The 26511-nt window shown below is 47.6% G+C and overlaps 1 protein-coding gene across 1 annotated transcript in view; it reads left to right on the top strand.

Moving 5' to 3' along the window:
• Nucleotides 1–11521: 11521 nt before the first annotated feature.
• Nucleotides 11522–26511, top strand: part of cpo (carboxypeptidase O) — a 34397-nt gene continuing 19407 nt past the window's right edge. Inside the window, exons 1-5 of the mRNA XM_085985560.1 lie at nucleotides 11522–13539; nucleotides 15681–15756; nucleotides 21523–21647; nucleotides 25349–25463; nucleotides 25555–25656. Coding sequence (XP_085841686.1) covers nucleotides 13460–13539; nucleotides 15681–15756; nucleotides 21523–21647; nucleotides 25349–25463; nucleotides 25555–25656 — 498 coding nt within the window. The 5' untranslated portion in view covers nucleotides 11522–13459. The remainder of the gene's footprint in view (nucleotides 13540–15680; nucleotides 15757–21522; nucleotides 21648–25348; nucleotides 25464–25554; nucleotides 25657–26511) is intronic.

Genomic DNA, 26511 nt, shown 5'->3' with positions numbered 1-26511 from the left:
GGGGGGAGTGAGAGAGAGAGACTGGGGGGAAGAGAGAGAGAGAGACGGGGGGAGTGAAAGAGACGGGGGGAGTGAAAGACGGGGGAGAGAGAGAGACTGGGGGGTGAGAGAGAGAGAGACTGGGGGGGAGGGGGGAGAGAGAGACTGGGGGGAGGGGGGAGAGAGAGAGAGACTGGGGGGGAGAGAGAGAGAGAGACTGGGGGAGAGAGAGAGACTGGGGAGAGAGAGAGAGACTGGGGGGAGAGAGAGAGAGACGGGGGGGAGAGAGAGAGAGAGACTGGGAGGGAGAGAGAGAGAGAGAGAGACTGGGGGGGAGAGAGAGAGAGAGAGACTGGGGGGGGGGAGAGAGAGAGACTGGGGGGAGAGAGAGAGAGAGACGGGGGAGTGAGAGTAAACAGTAACCTGGGGAAAATATTCTGTAGTATCATAAACCAAAGACTTATAAATTTCCTTGAGGAGCACGATGTCTTGAGTAAAAGCCAAATAGGATTCTTACCAAATTATAGAACATCGGACCATATTTTCACCCTACACACCCTAATTGACAAACATGTTCACCAAAACAAAACTGTATGTCTAGATCGGTGTTTATGTGGTCAATCATACATGTATTTCTGTGCTTTGGCAACATAAGATGTATCTTGTCATGCCAATAAAGCAATTTGAATTAAATTGAGAGAGAGAGAGACTGGGGGGAGAAGAGAGAGACGGGGGAAGAGAGAGACAGGGGGGGAAGAGAGAAACGGGGGGGAAGAGAGAGACGGGGAAGAGAGAGACGGGGGGAAGAGAGAGATGGGGGGCAGAGAGAGACGGGGGGAAGAGAGAGACTAGGGGGGAAGAGAGAGAGAGAGACTGGGGGGAAGAGAGAGAGAGAGAGACTGGGAGTAGAAGAGAGAGATGGGGGGGGAAGAGAGAGAGCGAGACTGCTGGATTTAGTTCAGGATTAGCCTGGAGAGAGAGGGGGGGAAGGAATGCCTCAGGCCTGGCCTGATGGACACCTGCGAAGGAAGGAAGGAAGGAAGAAGGCGAGCTCTCCCTCCCTCGCCCACCCCCTCACTCTTTCCCTCCCTCACCCTCTCTCTCTCCCTCCCCCTGTCTCTCCCTGCTTTACTCTCTCTCCCTCCCTCCCCCCTCCCTCCCTCCCTCCCCTCTGCTCACCCTCCCTGCCCCTCTCCTCTCTCTGCCTCCCCTCTCCTCACCCTCCCTCCCCCTCTCCTCACCCTCCCTCTCCCTCTCCTCTCCGTCCCTCCCCTCTCCTCTCTCTCCTCCCCCTCTCTCTCCCTCCCCGCTCTCTCTCCCTCCCCCTGTACCTGCTTTACTCTCTCTCGCTCCCTCCCCTCTACCTCGCGCCCTCCCCCTCCTCTCCCTCCCTCCCTCCTCTACCTCCCTCCTCTCCCTCCCTCCCTCCCTCCTCTTCCTCCCTCCTCTCCTTTACACCCCTCCTCTCCCTCCCCCTCTCCTCTCCCTCCCCCCTCCTCTCCCTCCCCCTCTCCTCTCCCTCCCCCTCTCCTCTCCCTCCCCCCCTCTCCACTCCCTCCCCCTCCTCTCCCTCCCCCCCACCTCTCCCTCCCCCGTCTTTCCTCTCCCTCCCCGTCTCTCTCTGATTTCCTCTCTCTCCCTCCCTCCCCCCTCTCCTCTCCCTCCCTCCCCTCTCCTCTCCCCTCCCTCCCCCTCTCCCCTCCCCCTCCCCTCTCCTCTCCCTCCCTCCCTCCCTCCTCTCCCTCCCCCACTCCTCACCCTCCCTCCCCCCTCCTCTCCCTCCCCCTCTCCTCTCCCCCCTCTCCTCTCCCCCCTCTCCTCTCCCCCTCCCCCTCTCCTCTCCCCCCCTCTCCTCTCCCCCTCTCCTCTCCCCCCTCTCCTCTCCCCCTCTCCTCTCCCCCTCTCCTCTCTCCCCCCCTCTCCTCTCCCTCCCCCCTCTCCTCTCCCCCCTCTCCTCTCCTCTCCCTCCCCCCCTCTCCTCTCCCCCCTCCTCTCCCTCCCCCCTCTCCTCTCCCCCCTCTCCTCTCCCCCCCTCCTCTCCTCTCCACCCCTCTCCTCTCCCTACCCCCTCTCCTCTCCCTCCCCCCCCTCCTCTCCCTCCCCCCCTCTCCGCTCCCTCCCCCCGTCTCTCCTCTCCCTCCCCCTGTCTCTCCCTGATTTCCTCTCTCTCCCTCCCTCCCCCTCTCTCTCTCCCTTTTCTCAGAGCCTGGACGCGGTGACCCGAAGCCCCCGTGTGCGGATAGCGCCTCAGGGCCGGCCCGTGCGCGGCCTAGCGCGTGAGGCCCGGCCCGACTCACCTTAGCTCAGGTCCCGCTCCGGGCCGCCGCCGACGTTCACGCGCTCGCTGTCTCCCGCCCCGCCAGCCTTTACCAAGATGGCGGTGGTGGCTTCGCTACGCCCCCCGCCCCACCGGCCTTTACCAAGATGGCGGTGATCGCGGGCCGCTGGTTTGGAATCGGGCCCAGCGGGATGGGCGGTGCCTAGCTCGGGTGTGGCTGGCGAGGAGTGGCCGAGGCTTCGAGGCCTGAGGCCTGCAGGCAGCTCATCCACCGCCGAGGGGGGGAAAGCCCGAGTCCCCTTTGCAAATGGATTTTTTTTTCTTTTAAAACCAACTTTTTTTTTGCTGGAAATCTATATTTCATATCATTTAATCCCCATTACCATTTTTTTAGCTTGAGGCCCGGCAGGTGTTAGGAATCAAGATGGCCGCCACTCACCTCAGCTCAGAAGGATTAGGCCCACCCACACGTGCAATGAAACGCCCCCCGTGACGCACCGATTGGTCAACCATCAGGTCACTCAACTGTAGGATTGGTCAACCATCACGTCACTCAATGCTATCCCCTATAGGATTGGTCAACCATCCCGTCACTCAACACTATCCCCTGTAGGATGCCCCGCCCACACACACAATGAAACGCCCCCCCGTGACACTCCGATTGGTCAATCATAACGTCAGTCAACACTATCCCCTGTACGATTGGTCAACCATCATGTCACTCAACGCTATCCCCTGTACGATTGGTTAAGCATCATGTCACTCTACGCTAATGAGCGGAGTTGTCCCTTTTTTGAACGTTTTTTGTATACTGTCTGAACAATTCTTGTCTGACCAAAAAGTAAATATGCCTATCACGCTCCCCTAATCATAAGCTTTCTTTTGATATAACATATGTGTAGGTACGCTCTATAACTTTTGAGTGTTTAGCGGACATGCGGACGGACGGACAGACAGACAGACAGACAGACAGACAGACAGACACCACTATCCTTTTATTATATATATAGATGGTGTGTACATTGCTGTACAGGCTGTTTAATTTGTCTTTAGGAGATGTTCCTTTTACTTAATTTTTAACAGTCTTTTTATACTTCTGTTTTATACCTGTATTTGTTCCCTGACCGTTTATCTTACCCTTGTTCCTTACCGTGTTCTGACCGTTACTCTCATCTCCTATTTCTTTTGTCTTAAGACTTATGTTATTTTCACCAGATTCCTCCCTTCGTCTTGCTTGTTGAAAATGCTATCAAAAGCCCTGTTTATCCTTTCTGCTGGGATACTGGTCCCACTCCGGTTCAGGTGGAGCCTGTCCCAGCAGTACAGCTCCTTCCTTTCCCAGTATCGGTGCCAGTGTCCCATGAAATGGAACCGTTCCTTCCCACAGCAGTCTTTCAGGAACGCATTCACATTCCTGATCTGCCTATCCTTATGCCAATTAGTATGTGGCTCGGGTAGTAATCCCAAGATTATCACTCCTGAGGTCCTGCCTTTAAATTTAGTTCCTAACTTTCTGACATTCCCTTTTCAGAACCTCCTCCCTTTTCGTCCCAATGTCCCAACATGGACCACGACAACTGGATCTTACCTTTCCTTTCCAAGTTCCTCTCCAATTGCACCAAAATATCATTCTAGCTTTGTACCAGATAGTCAATCTCACCCTTCTGGACTCTCGGTCGTGATTGTGAGCACGGATACATATTGGACACCTCGCAACATCAGATGCAGAAAGTCTGAAACCTGCAACATATCAAAGGGTGGTCAGCGCAAAGGGCACTCGGAGCCTGTGCATGGACAATGCACAAAGCTGATTAAAGCCCTGAGAAATGTTGAAATTAGGGGGACCATTTGGAATAGGCTCTGAAAGAGAGACCTCGGAGCAGGCTCGAAGGGCCGAATGGCCTACTCCTGCTCCTATCTTCTATGTTTCAGTTGAAACCCTCCCTTCCAAAAAAGCCCAGCACCCCTGCCCATTGTCATTGTGCTATTGTTGCCCCATGCTCATTTCTCTCAAGTTATGCCAAAAAGTTGCCTGCCACTGAACAGGCAGGCAGCAGCCCTTTACTGACTGCTGGTGCCCTAATATTCCGGCCATGTCAGCACATCATGAGCTACGTGCTGGAGAGCTAGAAAGCTATTTAAATGAGTTATTTTATCCAATAAGGAGAGCTCGACCCTGACCACTCCCATCCTTGCCAACGTTGCACAAGTATTGATTTTTCACCGTAATGACGACTCCTTCAGGTATTCATTAGAAAAGACACCAGTAACTTCCCCTCTATAATCAAATACAACCCTTGTAGACTTATTACCTTAAACATTAATGAAGTGGTGGTTCTAGTCAGGCTCAAAACAAACAAATCCCAGGGACTGATGGTTTTTATCCAAAATTACTGAAAGAGACACACAGCATGGGATTTGTTAAATGCTGATGGTCATGACTGATGTGAAGGTTGCAGTGATTGGAAACAAGATAGCATAGTGCACATATTGCAAAAAGGTGGTATGTAATACTCTTCACACAAGTCTGAACCTTGACCATTACAAAATATGAGGCAATCACGTGCACTTTTATTAGGATGCAGCCACACCTCTATAATAAAATTTATTTTGTCTATCACGTATATTGAGTTGTCGGAAGAGGTTCTTTCTGTTCCTTTGGTTAACTCTTTAAGTCTGTGACTTTCTTCTTACATACGAAACATACGACCAATGACGGACAGGAAAAGACCCTCTGGTCCATCCAGCCTGTCCCACACAGCATCACGATACAGACACTCCTCATCCCACCCGGAGCTATGTGATCTCCTGGGAGAGGCAAAAAAACCCAGATAAAAACACAAGCCAATTAGGGGAATAATCTGGAAAATTCCTCTCTGACCCCCTTAGGTGATCTAAGCTAGTTTGGGAGATCACTCTGGCCCTGATCAATGTTATGCAGTACCTTGTACAGGGTGACGTCCGCCCCAGCCAGGAAGAGGTCCAGTTCTCGCTTGAAGGAATTCAGCAAATCAGCACGAGCAGGCAGCCTGTTCAGGAGGTCCACTTTTCTCTGGGAACAGAACCACCTCCTGACATCTAACCTCGATCTGGCCTTATACAACTTAAAATTGTGACCCCTGATCCTCCCTAGCCTATTTAGTTGAAGCAATTTATATATCTTCTATCTTCTTTCCAATTAAAAAAAAAAGTTTTTGTTAGTCACCAATCATATTATACAATAACTCTCAATTTTGATTTATGCTCCATAAAATTTTACAAAATTTGCTATATATATATTGCCAATATGACACTTTTCCAACCACCGCACTATAAGTTCCTAACATTAGCCCACAAGTTACCAGACTTGTTGAGTTGTGAATATGAAGTCAACAAGGTGGTTCATTAGTGAGCCAGCAACAGGAAGAAAAAAATGACCATGAAAGCTGGCAGATTGAGATAAAAATCCAAATGGTTCATTAATGTCAATCTGAGAAGGGAACCTCTGACTTCTACCCGGTCTGGCCCACACTAAGCAGTTGGCACTTAACACCATCTGAATTGGCCCAGCAAGTGATCCAGTATTCCAGGTCGACTTGGGATGGGCAATAAGCGCAGTTTGGACAACATTGCCACATCCCAAGAAAAATTAAAACCAAATCAAATGTTAGAATTTAAAATTGGTTACTTCCTGGCACCTAAGATGGGCTTCAGGTGGATCACGTAACAATCAGTGGTTCCCCTTTCATATGGGAAATGCAGCAGTGAAGTGATATGAAACCGCTGTGTCAGCTCTTCATTGCGAAAGGAGACTGAAGCATTGTCGATTCCGACCAACGCATCAGTGACCTGTTTGATTCCCGTGAGGGCAGCACCACTCCTGAATTTGCAGCACTCTCCGGGAATGAGCCAGAGGTGTAACAGTGGAGGGCGATGGCGATCTCGCTAACAAATGGCACTGATGTATCCATGTTGGACGTTGGCAGGAGGTATTCTTACTGCAATCAGATAGTTCACAGTTGGAGAACCTCATGTGAAGTTGGCGAATTCCTGGTCAGAAAAGGCAGCTTGAACATCTGAGAAAAGCAGCCAGGAAACAGTTTGAAAAGAACCAACAATGCTGCTATTCATAGAATCAGGTTACTACATTTCCAAGTTTCGTGTCATCTGTAAACTTTGAAATTGTACCCTGTACATCCAAGACCATGTCATTAATATATATCAAAAAGAACAGTGGTCCCAACAGCAACATACTATGGCTGGAATTTTGTTACCTGGGCAGGTCGTGTGCGGGCGGTCAGCGTGGTGGGTCGGGACACCGTTCCTCATTTCATACCGCTCCTCAGAGCGACTTTCCCTTAATGGTGCCTATTAAGGCAGCCCTGCGCGTTACCCAGTTAAATGGTGCAGATCTGATGATGTCATCGATGGTTCATTTCCAGCCAAGAGATTTAAAGGAGCTTTGGCCACATTGCATTTGAAGGTTCATCTAGGAGTGTGCAGGCACTGTGCTGGAGCTTTTGGGTCTTGCTAAGCCTTGAAAATATAACTGCACAGAGGCAGAGGGCTGTACCTAGGTTCTCAGATGACTCGCTCCATATGGTTGTGGAGGTAGTGAGAGCATGTAGGGAGGTCCTCTTCCCTTCTGATGGGCACAACAGACCTTCCCAGCAGACCAAAGGAGCCTGGCTGGAGATAGCAGAGGAGGTGGACAGCAGGGATGTTGTCATGAAGACCTGGGTGCAGTGTCAGAAGCGCTTCAATTATCTCATTAGATCAAGAAAGGTGAGTGCAAAGCCATACTCAACTTCATCCTGCTGTGCCTCTCATCACATCCCCATCACCCTGTCTTCCCAAGCCTACTCCTGCACATTATTACTCACACCCATATACCTTGCACATCCACCCATCCCTCTCTATCTAAATTATCACATCTCCATCTGACTAGCCACCCCTCACACTCACCCTCGTCCTAGTGCAATCATACCAACTATCAACACACAAGGAGGCCACTTGGCACCGGCACTCCATTCCATCATAGTCACCCTCTACAGATGCAAACCATCGATTCCTTACACTCATTCCATCACTCTCACTCAAACTTCTCTTCTTTCCCTTCTTGCGGGAGAAGAGAGCCTACAATAAGAGGGAGAGGGAGAGAACCGGCAGTGGCCCTCCATCATTGACCACCTTAACTGCAGCAGAGCAGGTCGCCCTGGAGATCTCAGGAGTCGCAGAGCAGCTGACAGTGGGAGACGGAGAGAGGGGGACACTTCAGCAACCTGGTGACAGAATTACAGCTTGTACAGCCACATGGCATACAGCAGTCACTCAACAAGGAAATGGCAGAGCAATTAAACAAATACTTTGGTTCTGTCTTCACGGAAGAGGACACAAATAACTTCCCAGAAACGCTAGGAAACCAAGGGTCTAGTGAGAAGGAGGAATTAAAGGAAATTAGTATTAGTAAAAAAATAGTGCTGGAGAAATTAATGAGACTGAAAGCCGATAAATCCCCAGGGCCTGATAATCTGCATCCCAGAGGTAGTCATGGAAATAGTGGATGCATTGGTTATCATCTTCCAAAATTCTATACATTATGGAACAGTTCCTGCAGATTGGAGGGTGGCAAATGTAACCCCACTATTTAAAAAAGAAGGGAGAGAGAAAACAGGGAATTACAGATCGGTTAGCCTAACATCAGTAGTAGGGAAAATGCTAGAGTCTATTATAAAGGATGTGATAACAGGACACTTAGAAAATATCAACGGAATTAGACAAAGTCAACATGGATTTATGAAAGGGAAATCATGTTTGACAAACCTACTGGAGTTTTTTGAGGATGTAACTGGTAGAATAGATCAGGGAGAACCAGTGGATGTGGTGTATTTGGATTTTCAGAAGGCCTTTGATAAAGTCCCACATAAGAGGTTAGTGTGCAAAATTAAGGCACATGGGATTGGGGGTAATATACTGGCAGGGATTGAAAATTGGTTAACAGACAGGAAACAGAGAGTCGGAATAAATGGGTCTTTTTTGGGGTGGCAGGCGGTGACTAGTGGGGTACCGCAGGGATCAGTGCTTGGGCCCCAGCTATTCACAATATATATCAATGATTTAGATGAGGGAACTAAATGTAATATTTCCAAGTTTGCTGACGACACAAAACTAGGTGGGATTGTGAGTTGTGAGGAGGATGCAAAGAGGCTTCAAGGTGATTTAGACAAGTTGAGTGAGTGGGCAAATACATGGCAGATGCAGTATAACGTGGATAAATGTGAAGTTATCCACTTTGGTAGGAAAAACAGAAAGGCAGAGTATTATTTAAATGGTGATAGATTGGGAAATGTTGATGTACAGAGGGACCTGTGTGTCCTTGTACACCAGTCACTGAAAGCAAACATGCAGGTGCAGCAAGCAGTTAGGAAGGCAAATGGTATGTTGGTCTTCATTGCAAGAGGATTTGAGTACAGGAGCAAGGATGTCTTACTATAGTTATACAGGGCATTGGTGAGACCACACCTGGAGTACTGTGTGCAGTTTTAGCCTCCTTACCTAAGAAAGGATATACTTGCCATAGAGGGAGTGCAGTGTAGGTTCACCAGACTGATTCCTGGGATGGCAGGACTGTCGTATGAGGAGGGATTGAGTCAACTAGGCCTGTATTCACTAGAGTTTAGAAGAGTGAGAGGGGATCTCATTGAAACATATAAAACTTTGACAGGGCTAGACAGACTGGATGCAGGGAGGATGTTTCCCCTGGCTGGGGGGTCTAGAACGAGGGGTCACAGTCTCAGGATACGGGGTAGGACATTTAGGACTGAGATGAGGAGAAATTTCTTCACTGAGGGTGGTGAACCTGTGGAATTCTCTACCACAGAAGGCTGTGGAGGCCAACTTATTAAATATATTTAAGAAGGAGATAGATAGATTTCTAGACACAAAAGGCATCAAGGGGTATGGGGAGAGAGCGGGAATATGGTATTGAGATAGAGGATCAGCCATGATCATATAGAATGGCAGAGCAGGCTCGAAGGGCCGAATGGCATACTTCTGCTCCTATTTTTCTATGTTTCTTCTATGTTTCTATATGGGGACTGATGTCAGCAGTCAGTGAATGTTCATCATGTGCCTAATGGCATCGTTACCCAGTCTTGATATGACATTTCTAAATCATCTCTTTACTCTCCCACAGGCCCATCAAGAGCCCTACCCGCACCCCCCACCCCCCCTCCTCGCTGTACAGGAGGAAGAGGAAGACGACTCCTCAGAGGAGCCTCCAGCCTCTGAGTGTGCACCGTCACCAGACATAAGTGCACCCAGCACCAGCACAGATACGCACACCTCGATGGGTCCAACGCAAGATAGAGTAATGTTGTCACCTGGTGTGTCACAAGTCACAAGTGAGCAAGAGGAGATGGTGGAGACAGGGACAACAATGGAGACTCCTCGCCAGCGGGTACAGGATGCTCCCAGCTATGCTCAGCTGCATGCAGACGCTGAGCCTCGGGGGCCATCCAGAAGGAGGGCGATCCTGGAGGTGCAGGAAGAAGTGCAGGAGGCCTTGACAGGTTTTGCGAGCGTGATGTCTGCAAATGTTCAGAGAATGGAGGAGTCCATCTCCAACAGGAGCACCACAGTGTCGCAGGCAATGGTGACTGTAGGCTCTTCCATGGAAAGGATGGCCACCTGCATGGAGCAGCTAATGCAATGAGCACATGCTATCTATGGAGAATAAATGGCAGAGGCTCATAGACCTCCTCTCTAGGAGGGTTGTCAACATAGACTTGGATCCTCATGGCCCCACTGCGGCACAGAAAAATACTCTCCAGATCCTTGCTACCAGGGAAGTGCCGGTAATCCATGAGAGGGATGATGATGAGAGGGGACATGGAAGTGGGGCTCCTCTCAAAGTGCTCACACTTCTCCTCCGTTGCCTCCAACTCAGTCAGAGCCCCACATGCCTCCTGGGATCACGATGGCTGAGTTTGCCCCTGCACAGTCACAGGAGGAGCAGACTTTGGCGGGGCCATCACAGGCTCCAACACCCAGAGGACATCCGCCAAAAGTGTCTCGCAGTCTCAACAGGGCAGTGAACAGGCTGCTTCTACCTCTGCTGAAGCCACAGGGGTAGCACCTCGTAGAAGCATGTGTAAGAGAAAGATGACACACAAGTAGATGCACAAGGGTGTTTTATTAACTGTTTTTTGTTAAGCTTCCATTACTCTTATGTCACAGATAAAACTATTTATTTTCATCACTTTCTGGTCATGGACAATTTTGCCTGCAACTTTGGAAGTGACTTAGTGAGTTGGAGTGAACGGTGAGACATAACGTTCCCTCCAGCAATAGTGGTCAATGTGAAAGGAATGGCTTGGTCATTGTAGGGATGCTTCATGGTGTTGCTGTGGGGCGGTGCGAACCTGGCGCAGCATGTGGCAGCTGTATGGCTGTAATGCACGAAGTTAAGTAAATCTGGCCATGATGAGCCCATCCCTGGCCTCCCGGGCAGCAATATGCTTGGGTGCTAGTGAGATCTGGACCGCAGATTCCTCCTGCTCCTCCTCCTCATCTTCCAGCTGATGCTCCTCCTCCTCCTCTGAAGAGGCTGTGCGCTCAGAACCTTGCTCCTCATGCAGCGCTAATCCTCGCTACTGCGCTATGTTGTGCAGGGCGCAGCAGACGACTATGATTCTGGAGACCCAGGCCGGTGCGTACTGAAGGGCTCCTCCAGATCTGAACAGGCATCTGAAGCGCATTTAAGCATGCCTATTGTCTGCTCTATGACACATCTGGTGGAAATGTGGCTTTCATTATATCTCTCCTCAGCCTCAGTACTTGGCCTCCTCAAGGGTGTCATGAGCCACGTCTTCAGTGGATAGCCCTTGTCTCCAAGCAGCCAGCGGAAAGTCTATTTGAAGGAGTGAAGAGCTGAGGGAGGGTGGACTGGTGCAGGAGGAAAGAGCCATGGCAGCTCTCAGGGAATTTGGCACAAGCGTGCGTGATGATCTTCCTATGGCATTGAGGGAGTAGAAGCCCTTGTGGTTGAGAAAGACTCCTGGGTGATGGTGGGGCGCCCTGATGGCCACATGTATGCAGTTGATGATGCCCTGCACCCGTGGGAAGCCAGCCAGAGCCGTAAAGCTGAGTGCCTGCTCAGTAACACTGGCGTCATCAGTGACAAAGTTGATATAATTGGCTGACTTGTCAAACAGGGTATCGGTGACCTGTGTGATGCATCTGTGGGCGGCCGACTGCGAGATGTTGCAAATGTCTGCTAAAGATTGCTGGAAGGAGCCTGAGGCGAAGAAGTTGAGGGCGTTGGTGACTTTGACAGCCACTGGTAAGGCATGTCCACCCGGTCCTCTGGGCTGCAGGTCTTGCTTTATCAAGATGCAAATGTTTGCGATGACCTGGCATAATAGCAAGAGCTTCCTTTGGCACTGCTGCTCCGTCATGTTGAGGAAGCTCATCCTCTGCCTGTATACCTTGTGTTCGGGGGTATCGCCTCCGGCGTGGTGCAGCCCTGCGCTGATGCCCTCTGTCCTGTGGAGCATCATGTCACTGAGGAGAAGGTTGGTGGTGTTGTTGTTGGTGCTGCTGGTGTTGGGGGTCACCGTGGTCCGATTCTGAGGACCAAGGTGAGACAGTATAAATGGCACCCATGCTGATGTAACAGATGGCAGGTCAAGTAGAGATGAGAGAAGCAATCTGTCACTGATGTGATAGGTTGTAGCAATGAGGTGACAGTGGCTCCCAAATTTGCTGAAAACACTTCCAACCTCTAGGAACCTAAATCTGTGCTGACAATGCAATCAGCAACAGCATCTGCCTTAAGCAAGTAACCAGGTGTCAGGTGGGAGTTTTTATTGTGCTTTTCATGCTGTGCAGTAATGAGTTCCATCAATGGCCACTGAACTTCCACCTCAGGTTCACAGACATGGTTCCCAAGCTGTGTGATTCCCGCAGTCATGCAAAGAAATTCCAAAGATAGGGTTAAAAGGACGCTTAAGGCACTGACAACAGCCTAATAATTATCTAAATTAGGTCGGCCGCCTCTGTGCGAGAAGGTGGGATGACAGCGGGTTCCCAACCCTCTCTGATTTACTTCAACTTTTACTCCCGACCCGCCTCCAATCCCGCACACATGGCAGCTGGAAAATTTTGGCCTATGTGTAAGAATTGGGCACATCCATCCAGAGAGATGGTATCATCTCCCCATTGTAACACCCAACTGCTTCTCTAATGATTCCAGAGTTTTCCCCCCCACTACTCTTTCGGGGAGCTTATTGCACATGTTGATGACTCAGTGTTGCGAACAATGGTCTGCTGGGCATGGAGCCAGGGGCTACAGGACATGGAGAGCCATACCAAAGTTCTCCTTGTATCCTTCATTTACAGATACGTAAAGAGGCTAAGATTCCAAATAGACACTTGTGACAGGGAACCTCATCGGACGACACCAAATACCAGAAACTTACAGGCACTGCTGCGACCTTCCGATCTGGATTGTCAAGAGGTGAAGTTTCCCATCGAGAGCATGAACTCAGGCAGATTACCACCCCATGTCCCTAAATATTGAAATGAAAGCAATTCCTAGAATTAGAATCATGGAATCATACAGCACTTCTGGAGGCCATTTGGCCTATCGTCTCTGTGCTGGCTCTTTGAAAGAGCTATCCAACTAGTCCCACTCCCCTACTCTTTCCCCATAGTCCTGCAACTTTTTCCCCTTCAAGAATTTATCCAATTCCCTTTTGGAAGTTGCTACTGAATCTGCTTCCACCATCCTTTCCAGAGCATAACAACTCGCTGCGTAAAAAAAATTCTCCTCATCTCCCCTCCGATTCTTTTGCCAATTATCTTAGATCTGTGTCCTCTGGTTACTGACCCTTTTCACATTGGAATCACTTTCTCCTATCTACTCTATAAAAAACCCTCATAATTTTGAACACCTCTATTAAATCTCCCTTTAACCTTCTCTGCTTTAAGGAGAACAAGGACAGTTTCTCTAGTCTCGCCACATAGCTGAAGTTATTCTAGCCTTTCGTTATCTTTATTTACAATGCAAAGAAGCTACAATATGGTTATTTGAGGGTTAAGAGTGTGGGCGTGGAGCAGGTGTAACTGAAGACAGTTTTTATCTGACCTGTACTCTGCCCAGCTCGCAATTCCCAAGTCGTCGGCTTGAGAAGGTCCCAGTGGAACCTGTTCACTGATACCATGAACTGGTGGATAAGGTGCGTCTCTATTCTGGGGATATTCCCGCTGTTAACACACAGCTTCCAAGCACAATACAATGGGTAAGTAAATCAAATATTACTGTTACATTATCAGTGAAGATAACTATTAGTAATTGCCTAATACTAACAAAACATGACAATAAATCTATAGCCATTGTAGAGTTTCCCACCCAGTGACAATGACTGTAACCACCTTGTCTGAGTTTGTTTGAGCACATAATCTGAACTGACACTGCAGTGTAGCGCTGAGGGAGTGCTGCACTGTAGGAGGTATTGTCTTTCAGCTGAGGTGTTAAACCAAAGTATTGTCGGTTCATTTGGGTGGATACAAAAGATCCCGTGGGACTATCCTGGTGTCCTGGCAAACATTCCTCTTTCAACCAATACCATCAAAATGCAGATTAACTACTCATCTGTCTTTGCTGTCTGTGGGATCTTGCCATGCACAAAATTGGCTGAAGTAACGTAGATTGGAAACTTGGTGGATCAAAGGTTGAACCAACCACCTTCACTTTCTGCTGCTGCGAGTAACTGCTGAATGTGCAGCCAGACTTTGCCCTTTCCAGAATTTGATTCTTGTCCACGATAGATTCCCCATGTGACAGCAGCGAAAACACTTCAAACAGTAATTCATTGGTTGCGAGGTTCTTTGGGTTGCCCTGATAATACAAGTTGATTTAAAAATGCCAATTCTTTTTATTTTCTTCGGAGACCATCTTGTATATTTAGGTGATTCAGCAGACTAATAGAGTGATGATCCACTAACAAATATAATCCCATTTAACAAGTTTCAGGTCTACCCCAGTGTGAGTGCTATTGGACAATTATCAGCACACAGCCATTGCAAGTGAATCCTTCAATTGTGTCATAATTCTTCCTGCACAAAATTGATCCGTTTGTGTGCTATAAAGATGAAAGCAGGGTATTTAATCAAAACCATCTAGATGGTGCCACACTGTGCAGAAAGATGGCTCAATCGCCAACACTCAGCTCTTGATCTCTTGGTTTTGTCTTTGGGGAGACACAATGCCGAAGCAAAGTGCGACCCAAAGGGAGGGAGGTTAAAGTTGGAGAGGCAGTCATGACCAGTTGCTTTTTCACACTTCACAGTGGCCGGAACATAAGGGGGCCTGAGACTCCTGCTCTCTGTGCATGGATTGGCAAAAGAGGGAGGAATACACAGGGAAAGGCATGACAGAGCTAATTGTGGGTAAATAAAAATCAAATTACAGAGTGCCAAAGTGCTGCTGCACATTGAACTCACAGCAGGAGACAGTGATGGTCATTTGTTCCATCTTCAATCCACTTACATTGGCTCCCGGACCAGCAACACCTCAAATTTAAAGTTCTCATCCTTGTTTTCAAATCCCTCCATGGCCTCGCCCCCTCCCTATCTCTGAAACCTCCTCCAGCCTTACAACATAGAAGACATAGAAACATAGAAAAATAGGAGCAGGAGTCAGCCATTCGGCCCTTCGAGCCTGCTCTGTCATTCAATATCATGGCTGATCTTCTATCTCAATACCATATTCCCGATCTCTCCCCATGCCCCTTGATGCCTTTTGTGTCTAGAAATCTATCTATCTCCTTCTTAAATATATTCAGTGACCTGGCCTCCACAGCCTTCTGTGATAGAGAATTCCACAGGTTCACCACCCTCTGAGTGAAGAAATTTCTCCTCATCTCAGCCCTAAATGTCCTACCCCGTATCCTGAGACTGTTAACCCTCGTTCTGGACCCCTCAACCTTTTGAGATCTCTGCGCTCCTCCAATTCTGACCTCTTGCACATTCCCGATTTCTATCACCCCACCATTGGTGGCTGTGCCTTCAGCTGCCTAGGCCCTAAGCTCTGGAATTCCCTCCCTAAACCTCTCCACTTCTCCACTTCTTTCTCCTCTTTTAAGATGCTGCTGAAACCTACCTGTTTGATGTCACCTTAATGTTATAACAACTACTAGCATTTATATAGCACCTTTAACATAGTAAAATGTCCCAAGGCACTTTACAGGAGCGTCATCAGAAAAAATTTGACACCGAGCCACAGGAGAAATTAGGACGTCTTTTTATGTGGCTCGGTCTCAAATTTTGTTTGATAATTGCCAGTACCAGGAAGAGTGGCACTTGGTGATCGTGATTAAGTAACGCGGTAAATACAAGAGGAAATTGGAATTGTGAAAAGGAACTTCCCTTCTCATTTCAGGGACCAAGTGCTCCGACTCATCCCTACGGATTCCGAGCAGGTGGAGTTTTTGAAACAACTGGTGGAGGAAGAGCGGGTAGGTTCTGATAAGAGTCTAGGGGGCCTGATTGGCAGTAATCAAATGGTACTTGTTGTGTATGTACCTTTAAGGGAAGAACTGGTTTTAGACTGCAGTACCGGCAGTGACCACCCCTGTATAAAAGGCCCTAGCAGGCTTCTGTATTTCAGTCTGATGTTGCCCTCCTGTTCAGTAAAGTACCTGTTAAACTGTTCTCCCGAAGTCCATGTATTATTGAGGCGCGGACTTTACAGTGGCAACGAGTAAGTTCGAACTCACCTACAGTGTGGCATCATCTCACGGGGATCTCGCCCTGAGAGGAGGTTTCTTGGAGGTCGTAGTCTGAGCAACGGGCGTCGACCGCGGGCAACCGCCCAAAGAATTCATCGGTGTTCGGAGAATTGCGGGAGAGACTGTGGAGAGCTGTGCTTGGCTCCTCAGTTAAGGTGTTCCAGCAAATCGTGCTGGTAGCAGGTAGTGTGCTGACCCTTCCAGACTGCAGCGGGCTCAAGCTCGATCGAGCGGCTCTACAAAACGGGCCGCGCAGCGTCGCCGGGAAAAGAAAACAAGAGAGAGAGAGGGTGGAGCGCACAGGGCGCGGTTGGTGCTCAAGAACCGGGCAGCGGAGAGAAAATAAACGGGGGGAAGGAAAGCGAGACGCGCCGAAGCCGCGGGTCACCGCCATTACCCTGTAGAACGCTAGGAGCAGCGTGGCAGCAAGGGGAAGAAGGAAAAGCGCAGGAGGCGCCATTTTATCCCGTTGGGGAAGAAGGAAAAGCGCGGGAGGCGCCATTTTATTCCATTGGGGAAGAAGAAAAAGCACGGGAGGCGCCATTTTAAATCACCCAAGATGCCGAAAAGTGGCAGTATCACTGCTTTCGACAACGAGGTAGTAGACTGGACCACGTATGTGGAAAGAATTGAAGTGTACTGCAAGGCAAATGAGGTGGCCGATGGAAAGAGGGCGTCAGTATTATTGAATTTGATGGGCGCGAGTACGTACGGCCTATTGCGGAATTTAATTACCCCAGCTAAACCAATGGAGAAAAGTTTTGAGGAGATTGGTAATATCTTACAGGAACACCTAAACCCTACACCGCTGCTGATAGCAGAAAGATTCAAGTTCCATAAAAGATGAGAGCAATGCTGACTATCTTACGGAACTACGCAAGTTATCGAAGCACTGCCAGTTCGGAGCAGGACTGGCAGACACCTTACGGGATAAGTTTGTCTGTGGGCTCCAGAGTGAAGGAACCCAGAAACGACTACTTTCAAAAAAGGACCTGACGCTAGAACAGGCTTTCAGCGTGGCAATATCCTACGAAGCAGCAGCACGGGGAGCTGCGGAAATACAACAGAAACCACAAGAATACAGCGCTAACGAAATGGCGTATGGAGCAGTAAAGTGCTATCGCTGCGGCAGAACAACCCATGAGCAGAAGGACTGCTGGTTTAAGGACAAAGTATGCAGGCAATGCGGAAAAATGGGACACATAGCAAGAGTCCGCAGGTCGGGAAAAAAAACCAACGCGACAAGAACTACTAAGGAACAGTACAGGAAAGTAAAGAAACTGACAGACAGTAGTTCAGAAGATCAGGAGAGTGATAAGGACTCCGGGAGCAGGAGACTAAGTTGTATAAAGTTACACAACGTGATTGCAAAGGAGGATCACCGAACCATTTGGGTCACCCTCACGATAACAGGGTCCCCAGTAAAGATGGAATTGGACACAGGATCAGCCCTAACTGTCATGAATCGACGAGACTATGAGCGGCTAATCTCACAAATACCCTTGAAGGACACGTCCATTGTATTGAAGACATACACGGGGCAAAGGGTCTACCCCAGAGGAAAAATAAGGGTGCCAGTTAAATATAACGGCAAGGAAACACAGAAACTATATATATATATACTACGAGATGGAGGACCACCATTATTGGGACGTGAATGGATCCGAAAAATACAATTGGATTGGCATTCCATTCAGGCGCTAACTGTGACTGACAAAAAAGATGATGACATCGCACCTGGACGTCTGTCACAAATTCTATCTGATGCGGAAGAGGTGTTCCAACAAAGACTTGGGACTCTAAAAGGAGTAAAGGCAACCATAAAGATTGAAGATAACGCAAACCCAAAATTTTTTAAGGCCAGACCGGTGCCATACGCGATCCGCCCAGCTGTTGAAGCTGAACTGGAGAGTCTGGAGCATTCGGGTGTGCTGTCCAAGGTGGACTGGAGCGAGTGGGCCACACCCATCGTTCCTGTAATGAAGAAAGCATTGAGCAGCACGCCTGGGGAGCCAAAGAAGGTTCGCATCTGTGGGGACTTCAAGGTGACTGTCAACCCAGTCCTGCACACAGTACAGTATCCACTTCCGCGGATAGAAGATATTTTCGCCTCACTATCTGGAGGGAAACATATTACAAAGATTGATCTGGCCCAAGAGTATCTACAAATGGAGGTGGAAGAAGCATCTAGAAAATACCTCACGATAAACACTCACAAAGGCCTTTACCAGTACAATCGACTGGTATTCGGGGTAGCATCAGCCCCGGCTATTTGGCAGAGGGTGATGGAACAAGTCCTGCAAGGGATCCCGGGGACCCAGTGTTATTTGGACGACATCCTGGTTACGGGCGAAAATGACAGTGAACACCTTGCCAACCTGGAACAGGTGCTCACGAGATTACAGGAATATGGGCTACGAGCCAACCGCCCCAAATGCGAGTTCTTCAGGAGACAAATCTCGTATTGTGGCCACATGATTGATGAGGAAGGGTTGCATAAGTCGCCGGACAAGATTGAGGCTGTAGTCAAGGCTCCAGCACCGGAAAATGTGTCGCAACTGAGGTCGTTCCTCAGGTTGGTGAACTACTACCATAAGTTCTTGCCGAATTTATCTACAATTCTGCACCCACTGAACGCCCTACTGCAAACTGGAGTAACATGGAAATGGAGTGATGAGTATAAGCGTGCCTTTCAGAAATGTAAATGCCTAATCACTTCAAAAGAAGTATTGGCCCACTACAATCCAACACTACCGATTCGGTTAGCATGTGATGCGTCTCCCTACGGCATCGGAGCGGTGCTGTCACACAAATCCTTGACGGTTCAGAGAGGCCAATAGCCTTTGCGTCGCGCTCGTTAACCTCAGCCGAGCGTAACTATGCTCAGATTGACAGGGAGGCCCTCAGCCTGGTGTGGGGGGTGAAGAAGTTCAATCACTATCTGCACGGGCAGAAATTCACCCTACTGACTGATCATCAGCCCCTGGTCTCCATTTTTAACCCAAAGAAGGGCGTTCCGGTGATGACGGCGCAACGGCTGCAAAGATGGTCACTTTTTCTACGACATAGAGTACAGCATGGAAACACTGATGGGCTGTCGCGCCTACCGTTGCCTACGGTAGAAGAAGCACCTGCAGTGGACCCTGTTGAGATATTCCATGCGACCATAGTCGAATGTTTGCCTGTTACAAACTCGAGTATAGAGAAGGAAACCCGAAATGACCCGACACTCTCTCGGGTCTATGATTTGACGGTGAAGGGATGGCCAGCATATGGCGACTCACTGTTGCCAGCATTCTCGCCAAGGAGAGAACAGCTGTCAGTGTGCCGGGGGACCTTGATGTGTGGATCCCGAGTGGTAATTCCACCCAAGTTGAGAGATAGAGTGCTCAATGAGCTTCATGAGGGTCATCTGGGAGGGGTAAAAATGAAGAGCCTAGCCAGGGCGTTTGTGTGGTGGCCGGGAATCGATAAAGAAATCGAGGATATGACCAAGAGATGCACAGGATGCCAGGAGGTCCAAAACGCTCCACCACAGGCCCCGCTACATCCATGGGAGTGGCCCTCATCTCCATGGCAATGGGTACACATTGATTTTGCTGGTCCATTTATGGACTCAATGTTTCTAATCGCTGTGGACGCCCATTCGAAATGGCCAGAGGTCATTAAAATATCCTCCACCACCACGGAGAAAACTATTGCAGTCCTAAGGACCATCTTCGCCAGGAATGGGTTGCCAGAACAGATTTGCACCGACAATGGGCCACAGTTTGTGTCTGAGGATTTCCGGAGGTTCTTGAAGAATAATGGGGTGAAACATTACACATCTGCCCCATATCATCCAGCCACAAATGGATTGGCTGAGAGGTTTGTTCAGACCTTTAAAAAGGCCATAAAGGCAATGTATAATGACGACATACCACTACAACACAAGGTGGATAGTTTCTTGTTTGCTTACCGGAATGCGACACATGCAGTAACCAACCAAGCTCCAGCCGTACTGTTCTTCAACCGAAGGATACGATGTCGCCTGGATTTGCTCAAACCAAACATAAGACAAGATGTTGAGGATAAGCAATTCCAGCACATAAATGAGAAGCCAACCCGGAGCTTCAAGATAGGGCAACCAGTCTTGGCCCGCGACTACCGAACAGAAAAATGGCAGCCAGGAACGATATGCACACAGCAGGGACCACTAATGTACACAGTGGACGTTGGAGAGAGCATTGTGAGGCGCCATGCTGACCAGATTCTAGAGTCACAGGAACAAGCCAAACCCGTACCACGAGCAGGTGCACCTGGTAATCAACCCGAAGTACAGATTGCGTCTACCTCAGAAGCAGTGGTATTGGAAGCTGACGAACCAACCAATGACAATGAACCAGAATCAGCTCCGCCGCAAGAACAGGATACTCGAGAAAGGCGCTATCCAGTCAGGATCAGGAAGCCTCCTCAAAGACTGAACTTATAAATGATTATTTCAGTTGATGTATATAATATCCAGAAAGTTGTAATTAGTTATTATTTAGTTGTTAAATGAATATTATGTACTGTTTATCTAAAAGGGGAGGAATTGTTGTGTATGTACCTTTAAGGGAAGAACTGGTTTTTGACTGCAGTACCGGCAGTGACCACCCCTGTATAAAAGGCCCTAGCAGGCTTCTGTATTTCAGTCTGACGTTGCCCTCCTGTTCAGTAAAGTACCTGTTAAACTGTTCTCCCGAAGTCCGTGTATTATTGAGGCGCGGACTTTACAGTACTGACCTTCTGGTGTTGGTTCCATTTCTTTTACAAGGCTGCATAAGGCAGACACTGGGGCTTCTGAATGATCTGCCCAGGTATCGTCAGCTTCATTGTCCACTCCCAGTAGGGTTGGACGCAACATCCTAATACTGTCCCAAGGCGCTTCACAGGAGCATTATCAGACAAAATTTGACACCGATCTATGTAAGGAGCTATTAGGACAGGTGACCAAAAGCTTGTTCAGAGAGGGAGGTTTTAAGGAGCGCCTTGAAGGAAGAGAGAGAGGTGGAGAGCCAGAGAGGTTTAGGGAGGGAATTCCAGAGGTAAGGCCTGGACAGCTGAAGGTCTGGCCACCAAGTTAGTGACAAATTAGTTAGATAATAGAATCATAAAACATAGGAGGCCATTTGGCCCATCGTGCCTGTGCCGGCTCTTTGAAAGAGCTATCCAATTAGCCCCACTCCCCTGCTCTTTCCCCTTTGCCCTGTATGATTGTAAAAAAGACAAGAGTTTTATTTTTTGTTTATACTGATGTGGCTTTCTTGCACTTTGAAATCTGTTTTATAAATCAAAGCTCCTGGGCAAGATTTGAAACAAGTCAATGGCTTGGCATCAAGAAGATTGTGGTCACATCAAGATGTTGAAATAGGTTGTTAAATATTTACTATTACAGAAAAGGGTGATTTGAAGAGCTTGTATTGTCATTAATCATTAGAGTCCTGAGGATCTGTGTTGTGTTATTTTGTGCAGATTGATTTATGGAGGCCCCCATTCCCAGAGGGAATTCAACCTCAGGGTGAAGTCCATGCTCGAATCCCAGCCTCAGCACTTGGCACAGTTAAAGGTGAACTGAAGAAACAGGCCCTCCAATACAAGTAGGTGCAGCTCCAAATGATCAAATGATAGCAAGCTTTTTTCTTACTGCGACCATGCTCGGGCAGCCACTTTACACATCAGACTGCTGCTGCATCATCCCCACTCTGCCCAATACCCGGCCATTCCCCATTTTCACACTGGCCGTTTTGTAAGAACAGAAATTAAGAGTCTTTCTGGTGTATGATGTCATTCTCTAGCTGGCAGCTCGGTCACCGAGCGTGCACTTAAAAACCCCATCCTGTTCCCTTGGCCAGGGTAGGGCAAGGTTCAATATATCTCGCGTGATACCAGAAGGGCAGTGAGCTGCTTCCACTTGTGCTGATGATCACCATTCACCATCCCGTTCATCAAGTGCAGGAGCAAGACAATAACATCACACACATGGATGCCACCAGCTGTTCCAACAGGACTGGTTCTCCACGACTTTCTCATCAATTTGTCGACTGTCAGCTCAGTTCCATCTAAACAACCAGCACATTTCAGATACGGCCTTCACTCTCTCCATACCTGGTCCTGACCTATGTCAGGAAGGGGGAGAAGGTATGGAGTAAAAGGTAAAGTAATAAAAAGGGCAAAAGCAGGAACTAAGTGTCACAAAACATCCTTGAAAGTTCTCTATCTGAATGCACGTAGCATTCGTAACAAAATAGATGAGTTAATGGCACAAATAACTACATATGGGTATGATCTTGTGCCATTACAGAAACATGGCTGCAGGGTGACAATGCCTGGGAATTAAACATACCAGGTTATTTAACGATCAGGAAGGACAGGCAGGAAGGAAGGGGAGGTGGGGTGGCTATGTTAATAAAGGAAGGAATCACTGTAATACAGAGAAATGATATTGGGTCAAAAGATCAGGATAATGAAACAGTTTGGGTGGAGGTAAGGAATAATAAGGGGAAAAAAACACTAGTGGGCGTAGTCTATAGGCCTCCGAACAGTGGCAACTCTGTTGGACGGAGTATCAATCAGGAAATAGTTGAGGCTTGTAATAAGGGAACATCTATAATTATGGGGGATTTCAACTAACATATTAATTGGACAAATCAAATTGGGCAGAGCAGCCTTGAGGATGAGTTCATTGAGTATATTAGGGATGGGTTTCTTGAGCAGTATGTAACTGAACCGACCAGGGGGCAAGCAACCTTAGATCTGGTCCTGTGTAACGAGACGGGATTAATTAAAAATGTCCTAGTAAAGGATCCCCTTGGAATGAGTGACTATAACATGGTTCAATTCCATATTCAATTAGAGGGTGAGAAGGTTGGATCTCAAACAAGCGTGCTAAGCTTGAATAAAGGAGACTATGAAGGTATGAGAGCGTAATTGAGTAGAGTGGATTGGGAAAATAGATTAAAGGGTAAGACGAAACATGATCAGTGGTGTACATTCAAGGAGTTATTTTTCAACTTCCAAAAAATATATATTCCACTGAGAAGAAAAGGGTGTAAAAGAAAAGACAGCCATCCGTGGCTAAGTAAAGAAATTAAGGATAGTATTCGACTAAAAACAAGGGCATATAAGGTAGCCAAATCTAGTGGGAGGATAGAGGATTGGGAAAACTTTAAAAGACAGCAAAAAATAACAAAAAGATTGATTAAGAAAGGGAAGATAGATTATGAAAGTAAATTAGCAAAAAATATAAAAACAGATAGTAAGAGTTTTTATAGTTATATAAAAAGAAAAAGGGTGGCTAAAGTAAATGTTGGTCCCTTAGAGGATGAGACCGGGAAATTAATGGTGGGAAATATGGAGATGGCAAAAACACTGAATGAATATTTTACATCAGTCTTTACAGTAGAAGACACTAAGAATATCCCAACACTGGACAAACAGGGTCGAAAGGGGGGGAGGAGCTAAACACGATCAAAATCACTAAGGAAGTGGTACTCGGTAAAATAATGGGACTCAAGGCGGATAAATCACCTGGACCTGATGGCTTACATCCTAGGGTCTTGAGGGAAGTGGCGGTAGGGATTGTGGATGCATTGGTAATAATTTTCCAAAACTCCCTGGACTCGGCAAAGGTCCCGGCAGACTGGAAAACTGCTAATGTAACACCCTTATTTAAAAAGGGCAGTAGACAGAAGGCTGGAAACTATAGACCGGTTAGCCTAACATCTGTGGTAGGTAAAATTTTGGAGTCCATTATTAAGGAGACAGTAACAGGACATTTGGATAATCATAATTTAATAGGACAAAGTCAGCATGGTTTTATGAAGGGGAAGTCATGTTTGACAAATTTGCTGGAGTTCTTTGAGGAAGTAACGTATAGGGTGGATAAAGGGGAACCAGTGGACATAGTGTATTTAGACTTCCAAAAGGCATTTGACAAGGTGCCACACAAAAGATTATTGCTTAAGATAAAAAATCACGGGATTGGGGGTAATATTCTGGCATGGATAGAGGATTGGCTATCTAACAGAAGGCAGAGAGTTAGGATAAATGGTTCATTCTCAGACTGGCAATCAGTAACTAGTGGTGTTCCGCAGGGGTCAGTGCTGGGTCCCCAACTCTTTACAATCTATATTAACGATTTGGAGGAGGGGACCGAGTGTAACATATCAAAGTTTGCAGATGATACTAAGATGGGAGGGAAAGTAGTGAGTGAGGAGGACATAAAAAACCTGCAAGGGGACATCGACAGGCTAAGTAAGTGGGCAGAGATTTGGCAGATGGAATACAATACTGGAAAGTGTGAGGTTATGCACTTTGGCAGGAAAAATCGTAGAGCAAGTTATTATCTTAATGGCAAGAAACTGGAAAGTACTGAAGTACAAAGGGATCTGGGGGTCCTGGTGCACGAAACTCAAAAGGTTAGTATGCAGGTGCAGCAAGTGATTAAGAAGGCCAATGGAATGTTGGCTTTCATTGCTAGGGGGATAGAATATAAAAATAGGGAGGTATTGCTTCAGTTGTACAAGGTATTGGTGAGGCCGCACCTGGAATACTGCGTACAGTTTTGGTGTCCATACTTAAGAAAGGACATACTTGCTCTCGAGTCAGTACAAAGAAGGTTCACTCGGTTAATCCCGGGGATGAGGGGATGGACATATGAGGAGAGGTTGAGTAGATTGGGACTCTACTCATTGGAGTTCAGAAGAATGAGAGGCGATCTTATTGAAACATGTAAGATTGTGAAGGGGTCGGATCGGGTGGATGCGGGGAAGATGTTCCCGATGATGGGTGAAACTAGAACTAGGGGGCATAGTCTTAGAATAAGGGGCTGCTCTTTCAAAACTGAGATGAGGAGGAACTACTTCACTCAGAGGGTGGTAGGTCCATGGAGTATGCTGCCCCAAAAAGCTGTAGAAGCTACATCATTACATAAATTTAAAACAGAAATAGACAATTTCCTAGAAGTAAAGGGAATTAAGGGTTACGGGGAGCGGGCAGGAATTTGGACATGAGTCTAGGTTCGGATCGGTCATGGCCCTGTGGGTAGCGGAGCGGGCCCAGGGGCTGTGTAGCCTGATCCTGCTCCTATTTCGTGTGTCTAATTCTGTTAGATTCAGGAGATGGTTCTGTGATAGTAGATTGGCGGTTAGGATCAGATCAGCCATGATCTTATTGAATGGCGGAGCAGGCTCGAGGGGCCGATTGGCCTACTTCTGCTCCTATTTCTTATGTTCTTATGTTCTAAACACATCCATTCCCATTACATACTGCACCAACATATCTTTCTCTGATTCAACAGCATTTTAACACAAAATATTCAAGATCTCCTGGACAGCCAACAGATAAAGAATGACAATAAACAGCCTTTCGGTACTAGAGCACACAGCTACACCAAGTATCACCCAATGGAAGAGGTAAGACTTATACTAGAGGAGGAAAGAATTGTCTCTTTTTCCATTTAGTGTCTCAAAAACTTCCTTCACTGTTTCTCTCCCAAACACTCAGATCTATTACTGGATGGAACAAATGAAGGAAAACTACAAGGAGTTGGTGACACAGCATCTGCTGGGGATAACCTACCAGAAACGGCCAATGTATTATCTGAAGGTATCCAGAGTTTGTTGTTCTCAGTTCTTCTGCCTCCTTTTTCTTTCATTACTTGTTCTTTTTCTGTCATAAACTCCCTCCACCAACATTGCCCCAACAATGAACTTCAGTCACACAGCAGCCCCCTGACCTGTGCTCAGAACTGAAAGGGTAGGATTCCTGCACAAGTTGTGTTGCAGTATCGCCACTGAAATTGGTCCTTTATCCCTCTCTATCATAACTGGATCCGAACTCAGGTCCCACGAAGTTAAAGAATGAGGTTCTGATAGTTACACTTTCTGCCCCCTCACTCCATTAGAGAAAGGAAACCTTCACAGCTTGGTCCTGGGAATTTCTTTAACCCAGGTCATAGGAAGGTTAGGATAGGAACTTCATTATATACCAATAGAATAGAGAATGTTTGGGTTTTGGAATGGATGCACTTTGAATTTTGTGGTATGGAGTGATGATTGCCTCATGGGAGATTACTGAGTCGCAGGTGGAGCTGTTTGATCTTAAATCCATGGACAGTAATGCCGATGGCCCCCATGTGTTACAGGAAATGGCAAGTGAGCTTCATACCCATTTTGAGATACCATCGAGACAATAGAAATCTACCAGACAGCAACAAACCTGAAGCCTGTAGCTATGACGTTCATGTCCTACACAATGGCCCCTCCACCCCAGATATTTGTCTCTGTAGGCACGAGAAATTTTCAGCTGCCAAACTTCTATCATTCTATGCTACTGGCATCCAGAGCCATTGCTACACATCATACTTTCTCCTGTCTAAATTGCAAGGATCCCAGTCACACCCACACAAACAAACGACAGAGCCAGTGCCCCCACCAACATTTCCCCCTTCATTTCCCATCT

The sequence above is a fragment of the Somniosus microcephalus genome, chromosome 4 (genome assembly GCF_052327205.1).
Source record: "Somniosus microcephalus isolate GS21.2 chromosome 4, FLI_Smic_1.0, whole genome shotgun sequence".
Taxonomy (NCBI): domain Eukaryota; kingdom Metazoa; phylum Chordata; class Chondrichthyes; order Squaliformes; family Somniosidae; genus Somniosus; species Somniosus microcephalus.
This window is presented reverse-complemented; position numbering and strand designations above follow the sequence as displayed.